The sequence below is a fragment of the Benincasa hispida genome, chromosome 9, assembly GCF_009727055.1.
Source record: "Benincasa hispida cultivar B227 chromosome 9, ASM972705v1, whole genome shotgun sequence".
Lineage (NCBI taxonomy): Eukaryota > Viridiplantae > Streptophyta > Magnoliopsida > Cucurbitales > Cucurbitaceae > Benincasa > Benincasa hispida.
In genome coordinates this window covers 15,687,910-15,698,637 of record NC_052357.1, presented here as the reverse complement: position 1 = coordinate 15,698,637, position 10,728 = coordinate 15,687,910, and the positions used below count along the sequence as shown (strand labels likewise).

At 35.1% G+C, this 10,728-nt stretch overlaps 2 protein-coding genes across 2 annotated transcripts in view; one reads left to right on the top strand and one right to left on the bottom strand.

Moving 5' to 3' along the window:
* The first annotated feature begins 294 nt into the window (after positions 1-294).
* On the top strand, positions 295-4,334 carry LOC120085614 (50S ribosomal protein L1, chloroplastic-like). Its single transcript, XM_039041686.1, has 7 exons — positions 295-789; positions 1,783-1,962; positions 2,192-2,246; positions 2,995-3,122; positions 3,511-3,594; positions 3,712-3,837; positions 3,927-4,334. Exons 1-7 carry the CDS (start codon positions 430-432, stop codon positions 4,065-4,067), a joined length of 1,074 nt encoding a protein of 357 aa, XP_038897614.1. The 5' UTR covers positions 295-429; the 3' UTR covers positions 4,068-4,334.
* LOC120085613 (structural maintenance of chromosomes protein 5) overlaps positions 4,011-10,728 on the bottom strand; it is a 31,814-nt gene continuing 25,096 nt past the window's right edge. Inside the window, exons 20-30 of the mRNA XM_039041685.1 lie at positions 10,522-10,594; positions 10,017-10,120; positions 8,523-8,639; positions 8,295-8,372; positions 6,983-7,082; positions 6,834-6,888; positions 6,003-6,051; positions 5,833-5,920; positions 5,684-5,756; positions 4,901-5,004; positions 4,011-4,816 (exon numbers count right to left, since the gene is read on the bottom strand). Coding sequence (XP_038897613.1) covers positions 4,755-4,816; positions 4,901-5,004; positions 5,684-5,756; positions 5,833-5,920; positions 6,003-6,051; positions 6,834-6,888; positions 6,983-7,082; positions 8,295-8,372; positions 8,523-8,639; positions 10,017-10,120; positions 10,522-10,594 — 903 coding nt within the window. The 3' untranslated portion in view covers positions 4,011-4,754. The remainder of the gene's footprint in view (positions 4,817-4,900; positions 5,005-5,683; positions 5,757-5,832; positions 5,921-6,002; positions 6,052-6,833; positions 6,889-6,982; positions 7,083-8,294; positions 8,373-8,522; positions 8,640-10,016; positions 10,121-10,521; positions 10,595-10,728) is intronic.

Sequence of the window (10,728 nt, the reverse complement as noted above, 5' to 3'; positions counted from 1 at the left end):
TTAAAGCTTGATTGAGTGAAACAACAAAGGGTAGATTAGGCTCATAATTAGAAAATTAAAAGAAATGAAACAAAGAGGGAAAAATAAAAATACGTCAAACTCAACTGCCATAAAATATTATAAGTTCAATTGATCACATAATTTTTCTTTTTTTTTCTTTTTTTTCTTTTGGAGTAAAAATGAAATAGGATAGATAAAAGAGGATTGGCTGAGAGGGCCCACTTCCAACAAATTTCACCACCTTTTATTTTTCACTTTAATTTTGTTTTTCTAAACCCCAAAAATGACTGCATCAATACATCCACTCTTTCACTTCATTTCACTACTACCATTGCCAGAACCTCTCTTATCCCTTCCATTTTTATGTTGATAGACTGCCAGCAACTTCTTCTTCTTCTTCGATTGACAGACTGAGCTCTTTATTCCTCCATGGCAATGGCCACTTGTAATCCCACTGTGCACTCCTCTCTTACCATGGCTCATACTTCTTCAGTACACCCTCAAGACCTTTCTTCTCTTCGACCCATTGCTGTCTCTTCCACCGCCAATATCTTTTCTTTATGCCACCCCTTAATTCTGCAGCGCAGGGGAGGAAGGTCAATCAATTGGGTCGACCTTAATTTTAGGAGAGAATCTAGGGATCATTTGGTTGTGGCTGCTTTAGCTGCGGAAATTGAGGTGGCTGAGGTTGTGGAAGAAAATGGAGAAGAGGGAAATGGTGGATCAGCTACTTCAATTCTGCCCAAGATTAAGAGGGGAAAGGCTGCATTGCCTCTCAAAAGGGACAGAGTAAGCTTGAGCTTAAGTTCTTGTATTGCCTGTTTTCAATCTAGTTGACTGGCTTTTTGGATATGGTTTTAGAGTTTGATTGACGGGTTTTACTTCATTTTAGGTATTGCTTTGTTGTTACAGCTCCAGGGTTTTAATTTTAGAACTCGTTGCCTGTTTATGGAGATGGAGTATGTCTTAGGACTTTCCCTTTTGTTTTCCTGTCTACTTTCATCGTTTGTGGTGGTTTTTTGGAGTTATTCGTTCCCCCGGTCCTGCCCTCTCGTTTTTTTGTTTATTTTTGTTTTTGTTTTTTTTTGTTTTCAATGTTGGTCGAGCCAATCATTTGTGAGTGAGGCGCACAAGTATGCCTCCTGAAGGGTCATGTATGATGTCTCAAGAGATCAACTGTTTCAAATTGAAATAATTCCTGTAAGTGGAAGGATACTTCTTGTTGGGAGATTTTATTAGTGGTCTGTTCGGCCGGTTAGCTCTGCCTTCCCAGTAGAAAATTTTGTACATGCGTCCCTAGTTTGTTAGTCTTGTATTCATTGGTTCTTTCCCTTCTACTGTTACCATAGGGCTTACGTATATGTTTGTTTCAGTATTGGAATTCACTTAATTTTTATTCAACGTCTACTTAAAAGTTCTCTTGGATCGGTTTGTTCTCTTTCTAGTTTCATTATCTTCTAGAAGTAATGGTTCCTATCATGTCTATTTTTGATCAATAGCTTCATTAGTTGACTAGGAAAACTCTAGCAATCCGGCGGTCTAGTTCTGTTTCTTTGCTTTCTACCTTCCTTTGTAACATCAGCCCTTGCAGTTAGTTATCCATATTTTTTTAGAAGTTCTACTCTGAACCAGACTGTAGATTAAGAGAGAGGTCCATAAACGATACGTGCATTACTTTTAGTTCTTATTGTAAGCTGTATTCTCTTAAAATATGTCTTTTTCCCCTTCTTCTATGACTATTGGATCAGCTTTGACATGAAACTGTGTTCTAAAAATATGCAGACCCGGTCAAAGAGGTTCCTGGAAATTCAGAAACTAAGGGAAACCAAAATGGAGTATGACTTGAAAACAGCAATATCTTTGTTGAAACAAACGTCTATCACGAAATTCGTGGAAACTGCTGAAGCCCACTTCCGGTTAAACATCGATCCCAAATATAATGATCAACAACTGAGAGCAACAGTAAGTTTTATTGGTAATTGCATGATAATTGAACAATAAAGTTAAAGTTATAAGAAAACAAGGGTTCCATCTCAAAACCAATTGGCATTGAGAGGAGTAACTCATGTATCTTATAAAGATTGTGAGGTTCCTTGATTTTTTCAATGTAAAATCCTCAACAAAAGTCCAAGCTACTACTTGATTCTACGATATCTACATACTAAATCACCAATACTCATGTTTTTCATAGGTAAATTTGCCCAAGGGAACTGGACAGACAGTTAAGGTAGCTGTTCTTACTCAAGGTAATCACTAAATTTGACTTCAATGATATTTTCATTGGTTGGTTAGGATTCAGTGGTAGAAGTCACTAGTTTTCAATGAGTTCTGGTTCCATTTCTTTCGATGAGAGAGCATTGTGGAATGGATATTAACCCTTGATTCAACTAGTTATACGAACTTTTCTCGTCTCAGTGGAAGCTCAGTTTCCACCCAAAAAAGAAAAAAGAAAAAACTTTAGCAGGTATTATTGTCTTCAAAATGTTTGTCAATTAGATAGTATGTGGTGGAGAACCCTATATTTGAAAGGTGAGTTTGTTTGCGTGATTGAAAACGGCTCTGTTAGTGAGATTGCTTAAACTATCATGGCGTTATTTATATGAATGTCTCTTTATTATTTGTGAGCAAATATCCTACTGGTAAGGAGTGCAACCTGTGTGATACATGGTATTTGGAAGATGAAAATATTTAGTTGTTCTTTATTAAATCCTCATACAGCTTTGCAGTCATTGGTTAATACTGATAAGTTGGTTTTCTCCTTTGTTATCAGTTTTGCAATAATTTGAGTGAAGAGAACGAAATGAACACTAGGATATGGCTTTTTAACTAACTCTCTCTTACATGTATATATTTTAAATTTTTGCTATTTCTTCGTTTATATGTGCTCATGTGGATTCTCTCATATGTTCCTATCTCTCTAGTCAACTATAGATTTTCATTTTTCATTTTCTTTCACCCATTTGATACAATCTCATTGCTTTCTGAATAATATAGGTGAAAAATTCGACGAAGCAAAGAATGCAGGAGCAGATTTGGTTGGAGGTGAGGATTTGATAGAACAGATCAAAGGAGGTTTCATGGAATTTGATAAGTTGATTGCTTCACCAGATATGATGCCCAAGGTATGGTTCTATCTTTTTCCTGCTAAACATTATGACATAGCAATGAAGTATGTTTTTACATTTACTTTGAAATCACTTACCAAACACAATTCCAGTTTTCTTGTATGCAATGCAACTGATAATTTATTCTTCCATGCTTGTATGGAAATATTTTTGGCTACGTCTCGCACTATCTATGACTGAAATTAAGAAGATATGGTATTGTGTTCGTGTCCCAGATTAAAAGAGACCGAGTAGATTAAAGCCTATAGAAATTTAACTGATATAGATGTGAATAATTTTGGTGTTCACTTTTGAAGTTGTTGCTGATTTTGAGATATTTTAGTTAGTTGTGGCAACTATAAATGAAGAATTAATCTGTTAACCTCATTCTCTCTGTTTGTACCAGGTTGCTAGTCTAGGGAAGCTTCTAGGACCTCGAGGATTGATGCCGAATCCAAAAGCTGGCACTGTTACAACAAATATACCTCAGGTATAGATAAGAACCATCATTTGTATGCTTCAAAATTTGACAAAAAGATTGTACATAATTACACACATATTAGCCAAGGGGAAGATATAGATTGGTAATAGCTTTGTCCTGTTTCAGGCTATAGCAGAGTTCAAGCAGGGAAAAGTTGAATACAGAGCGGATAAAACCGGGATTGTTCACTTGCCTTTTGGAAAGGCAGACTTTTCTGAAGACGACCTCCTTGTGAACTTGCTTGCTGCAATAGTATGTTATTTCCTAATTCAAATTCTAAAAAATTCCATTGGTATCTAAATTTTTTTGACCATATTGATTTGTTCACATTAATCTAACAGAAATCAGTAGAAGTAAACAAGCCAACAGGCGCTAAAGGAGTATACTGGAAGAGTGCACATATATGCTCGTCGATGGGGCCTTCGATTCGATTAAACATAAGGGATATGCTTGATTACAAGATCCCATCATCAAATGCTTGAAGAATTAACTCTACACCTGTAAATGCCTTCTTCAATTTGTTTGATCTCAGCCCTCTTGAAAATACCTTTCGAGTCGTCTTCAGTGGCCAAAGATTTGGTTAAGATAGTATCAAAGTTGCTATGTGTCTGAAGAAAGAAGAGAGCTTGATGATTATCTTGGATTGAAGAGTAGTTGAAACTTGGAAACTGCATATTCATTTGTTATTGAAACTGATTCAAAGTAGCTCAGTTTTGCTGTGGTTATCAGTATCAATCATTTTCACCTCACCTGACTATTGTTTATTTAACATTTTTAGTTGAACTTTTTATTATTGAAAAAGATGGTGAATGATTGTTCTTGGGTAATTTGTAATGGAATACAAAGAGTTGTACACGGAGAAAAATTTTAAGTTAAATTACAAATTTAGTTCGTCGATAATACGATTTACAATAATAAAACATTAATTTACATTAATTTAGTTATTTAACATTGTTAGTGTACTAAAAAATATTGTTAGTTTTCATATGATAGAAAGCTCTACAGAAGGATTTATGAAGAAATGGTTCAACTATACAAAATGGAAGCACAAATTAAATCACAATCGTTTAGGGACTAGCAGCCATTTGATGTGAGAACATGGCAGCCTTCATAGAAAGAACTCTAATCGAACATTGCCATCCTCAACACGGCAATCCGCTGATCGACAATCAACATCGGCTTTCTCCTACGTAGTTCATCAACGTCCCCCAGCTATCTCCATTGCTCCATGCTGCAGTACAAAAATTTTACAAAGTGGATTGTCGATCATAAGCTATATTTCTCGAGAAACAATGCAAAGGGAAGAGAAGAAAACCTCTAGAGGGCTGCTCGATCCAAGGACCATTCATTATATTCAGTATACTACAGGCCTCACTATATTCCAGTTCTGGAAGTAACTTTGGAGTCAGTAGGAAACACCTGAAGAACATTATCATAAAGCTATTATGTTTGGTTCACTGCATATATTTAGGACTATAGATCCAGCTTGTTCCACATTCAGATGAGATTTATCAACTCAACTACTCACCTATGAAGCAATGTATTAATAGTTCGCAGAAAGGTCATTGGTTGAGAAAGGGATAGTAAATAGATTACAAGCCTACTATACACAACGTTATGAGAGAGAGGGACCTAGAAAGCAAATACACACACAAGGAGGCCTAGACAGCAATATGTAGACTTTTAAGTGTGTATGCATGTGGTTTGTTTGTTTTTCCTTTTTTTACAATAAATAAAAAGAACTAAAATCTGTTATATAGTCGAACAATTTAAAAAAATATTCTTTTAGTACAATGGTGGTAGGGGATTCGAAGCACAACATCTGATCATCAGCACATACTCATTTTAGGAATTTTAAAACTTCTTTAATTAGTTGAAAGAACTTTTAATATATTAAGTTGACTGTTCGATGCCCGGAGAAGACCCCCGAAGGAGCCGTTTCCAGTCTGTCCTCCGGCCTTTTACTATATTGAGAAAAATTATCCTGACATATGATGAGATTAGTTACCATACTAGGGCAACTAATTGTCACCACACAGCTTGCTCAACCAGAATCTAAAAAACCATGATGTCAGGTTAAAAGGTAATTGGTGCTCACTGTGGTGTATTGGTTTGGCTGGCAGCTCTCACCAATTGCTGGAACATCTTCCGTTCATTTATGGGATCCATTCCTACCAAAAGACAATAGGAACAATTACTCTACATAACTTGTTTGTGCCAGTAGACAATATTCGTATGGCTACTTACCTTGGTTTATCTCGTCAACTACTCTAAATGGGCAGTTGGTAAGGTCTTGAAGGGAAACAAGATACAGAATTGTTGAAACTGAACGTTCCTAGCAAATAAAAGATCAAAAGCATTATAAAACAGCTACCTAGATGTAATCAAGAAAAGAAGATTGCAATGAGCTGTAATACCCCTCCAGATTGATGATGTGCACTGAGAACCTGAAGCTGACCTGCTTGTCTGTTAATAACATTTCAAAGAAATGAAATAAATAAATAGACAATAGCATTGTCATAAATATGTAGAGACTGAACAGAGGAATTGAGCACAACAATAAACTGAAAAGACATAAATGCACAAAATTCTCAATTTTAGTATACAATTCCAAGCAATGAAGCCAGCGACCATTCCTAAGACACATGGAGTTATAGTGCCATGTACTAAACTTAAACACAAGTCTAAATCAAAAACCCCGTTTTATGTATCATTTTGGATTTTCCGGGAGGCTTTCTTGTCCAAAATGCGGGAAAATTTTCCTTTATTTATCTTCTCTTCAGGAATCAATATTGGATGCATTTCTTATCTATTATTTAACTTCTTGCCGCTTATGATAGGACATGCCAAACATTTGGAATAAGATGCTTCTTTTAGGTGAGACTGGGTGGATAGTAATGACATCCAATAATTTGGAAGTTCTTGACTTATGTATTGGAATACTAGACAAAAGAACGAATTTTGAGGTAGTCAGATTGGGTCATGTCTGAACCTAGAAATGAAGTGAAAAGTTAAATGGGTAAAACCACCAATACTTGAAAATCATTCAATAAGGATAAACAGTGAATTGTCTTGGTTAGTATTCCAGAGGTAACAATGATTTGAAATTATATCTTAATCAACCCATTGCAGTGAGATGACAGTCTCTATAATTCTCTACAATTCAATACGTTTGACCAAAAATAGTATTCAAGCACAAGAAATACATATATTTAGATCTTAAAGTGGGTGTCAAAAGCTATGCTCACCTGAACTTCACTTTGATAAGTATTCCAAATTGATCAAAGTCCATATCATGCTCATCTAAGAGAAAAAAAAAAACCCATCGCAAGGAAATTAAGAACAAGAAAAAAGACACCTCCCAGAAGTAAATATTCAGATTGCAAAAATTCAGTACCCAATAACACTTCTCCAGCAACAGCCATCTCTTGAAAATTGCGACTGAAAGTTTCATTTATCTGAGAAACAAGTTTTCTTAACGTTGGGAGCCAATTTCCCTGCAAATAATATTTTGTCTTAATACGATGATAATTCTTAAATATTTTTTTTTAAAAAAAAAATGAAAACAAGTCTTTTCAATTAAAATAATGAAATGAGTCTAATGCTTAGAGTACAAATGAGGAAAGAAAACAAGAATTCCAAAAATATAAAACTTACTAGAACATAAAGTGAATACAAGACTAATAAAAAAATCAACAACAAAGAAGAGGATTAAAAAGCATCGGGAAACACACATTATCAAAGGTTTTTTTTTTTTTTTTTAAAAAAAAAGAAAANAAAGGTTTTTTTTTTTTTTTTTAAAAAAAAAGAAAATAAATAAATAAATAAAAGGAAAAAAGAAACAACCGCTTTCATTAAGAAAAAATACAAAGGGTTTCCAACTAATTAAAGATATTGCCAAGGGAATAATTACAAAAAGTCCTTGAAACCGAAGCTCAAAGAGAGTCCTGAAACCTCACCAAAGACTAAACCTCACTAAGGTATCTCTCCATACCACGAAACATACTGTTGTTCCTCTCTCCCCAAAGATCCCATGACAAAGTGCCCACCCCGCAAACCAAACAAAATGACCTTCCTCTTTGAAAGGCATATGGAGGAGGGACTCCCTTATCAACTAAAATCCCTTTGACAAGCAAGTGCAAAACCAGACTCCGGAAAGAAGCCATGTTACTTGCTAAACCAAACATGCTAGAAATCATGGGTAATATGACCATAGGAAGTAATAGCCCCAGAAACACACACTCGCTGCCACTTCCTCCCTTTGGATGATTAGTGGTTCCTCAATGGGCTGTTTGGGGTATGTAATAGAATGAGTTTGTAATATAATGTAATCCAAAACCCATATTTGGATTGAACGTATTAAACTTGATTTGTAATACTAAACTCATTCCATTCTCACAGTATTCAACCCAACCCTCTTTCCCACCATTTTCAAGCTTCATGATCTTATTTCCGTTCTGCCCTTGATTTATCACTCATTCCAACACTCTTCTAATTCTCAATAATCCTGATTGCATTCTAGCTCCCCAAACAGCCCCTAAGTGTCACTTTGCTCAAACAGAAGGAAGAAAAAGAGGTTCTATGGCAAGATGTACAAAAAGTTGGAAAATGGCACCAATATATTTGTTCGTTTAAACACGGAAGAAAACATATAGTCCAAACATGTATGGCATGGACTTGGCTACAAAGTGAAGTGATTAATAGAATACCTTCAGCTCATCAACTTCAGCCATACACTTCCTTAGTTCATGTTTATCAGCTTCTAGTTTCTGTGAAAGGGTGTTTATCTGTAATATAACAGCATAAGCATACCAAACATGCATAAGCAACCAAAAAATTGGTAATAATATGCATAACCTCCCTTTTGAAATTTCATACATCAAGGAAATTCTGATGGAATGTTTCTTATATATTAAAAAAAAGATGCATAACCTTACCTGACACTGACGATGTTCGTATTCCTGAAGCACGTTATGGTTTAGGAATAGAATGGAATTAGCTTGAGAAATATTATCTTGAATAGTGGCCTCCAATTCCTCAATTGTAGTAGGCATCTATGCAAAAAATAAAATAGATCATTCTCAAGATAGTATTTCTAGTACGAACTAATCAATTAAGGCTAGCAACATTCAACATTCTCGCACAGTTCTGAATTCGCAATGGAGGAAATGGAAAGAAAAAAAGTTTTCAAGATAATGTTTTTAGCACAAACTAATCAAGTAAGCCTAGCCTCATTCCAACAATCTTGCACAGTTCTTAGTTTGCAATAGAGGAAATGGAAGGAAAAAAATTTTCTAGTTCGAACTACTCAAGTAAGGTTAGCCCCATTCCAACATTCTTGCACAATTCTGAGTTTGCAATAGAGGAAATGGAAGGAAAAAAAGTTTCCAAGATAATGTTTTCAGTACAAACTAATCAAGTGAGCCTAGCCCCATCCCAACAATCTTGCACAGTTCTGAGTTTGCTATAGAGGAAATGGAAGGAAAAAAGGTTTGAGGGACCGAAGTGAATTCAAACATCTGATAGACAACGATTATTAACATTTACAAAAGAAAGCGTGCAAAGGGTGGGGATCAATATTTTGAAAGTCAGCTTAATTCTTTCAAGGTGACACAACCTTAGCTTTTAATTCTTCCAAGGTGACACAATCTTAGCTTAATTCTTCCAAGGTGACACAACCTTCAAACTTCTTTGAAAAAAGTGATGAATCGTGTGGTATTAATTAATTATTTGGAAAGGACTTATTCCATTTCTTTGAGGAATCTGGATTTTATTTAATAGAAGTATGTCAAGGTGGACTGGTGAAAGAAGCTATGAAAACCATATCATGGTATACAGGGGGTCTAGGGGATTATAGCGAAGGATTAGCACCATAGAAATTTTAATCCAAGCCTGCCCTACCCTCCAACCCGCAAACACATATCATACCAACATTCCTCGCCTGGAATAAGATGAGTGTTCAAGGATATTATCATTCTAGAACACTACACAATGTGATGCCTTGTCACTTCTTTTCTTTATTAATTAATTTATTTACTTTATAGAACGGAGCTTTCACTGAGAAAAAAAAAAAAAGAAGACAGAATATGGGTGCGAAAAAATAAAGGCCACAAAAGAGAGCCAAACTACATCAAACTGCTTTGTAAGATCATGTCACTGAAGCCCAAAGATAAAAATTCCTTGTCACTTTTTTTATAACTTTTACGGTTCTGTTTCTTTATTCATTCCATATCTTCACAGACAATCTAACTACAAATGAAAAAAAAACCATACATATATAAAACCATGCATATATAGAATTAGTTAAAAGCTCAAAGGTTATCTATTACAGCACAACTTTGGCTGCAATAAACCATGGCTCATCAGTTATCACCCAAACCACTGCAAGCCAAAGAACAATTATGTTTCAACTAATTATAAATCAGGAAAACCTCAAGAAATTCCTTCTCAAGGTCAGGTGTGATCACAGCAATAGATTCTGCATGCTTCTTGGCAGCTAAAAGTTGCTGTCGATAGTCCTCAACTTCCTTCTTGCCTGGAAAAAAAGGTTTAGCAATTAACAAAAACAAAGATTGCTGAAATGAAGAGAGACAAAAAAGGAGGCAAAGTTATGTGCTAAATCTTTCGTGCATTTGAAAAGAACCAAATGGAATGGTAAAGCAACAAACAGTTTGAAAATAACCAAACGAAAAGGAAAAGCACTTCAATGAAAGATTGAAGATAAAACCATTTCGAATATAACGTTTTTTAATAGAAAACCATTTCTAATGTTGAAGCTATTTCTTGCATTGCCCACAAGTAATTTATATGACATATAGTACGACAATCAAAATATATGCAGTTTATATATAGAAACATCCAAAAGATCATTTCTATGAATCTTTTAGATATTATGACAGCCTGAAAGAAAGTAGCTGAAACTTGGGCACAACTCACAGTATTCGAACTGCACTGACGCTTGCAGTGCAACCTTTTCATGCTGCTTCAGATTTACCTCCAGTTCTCTGATCTAAAGATATAATCATACAAACTGTAGATATTAGGGCAGCAATAAAAGCAATCCAGAAGAACAAAATAATCTGGAAACCGAACACTTGCAGTGTCGATAGAATCCCATTAAAAAAATAAAAAGTAAAATGGAAA

Coding starts and splice junctions, on each gene's coding strand:
- LOC120085614 (XM_039041686.1), top strand. CDS start 430: ATGGCAATGGCCACTTGTAATCCCACTGTGCACTCCTCTCTTACCATG. Junction 3,595..3,711: donor TTACAACAAATATACCTCAG/GTATAGATAAGA, acceptor GTCCTGTTTCAG/GCTATAGCAGAGTTCAAGCA. Junction 3,838..3,926: donor TGAACTTGCTTGCTGCAATA/GTATGTTATTTC, acceptor TTAATCTAACAG/AAATCAGTAGAAGTAAACAA.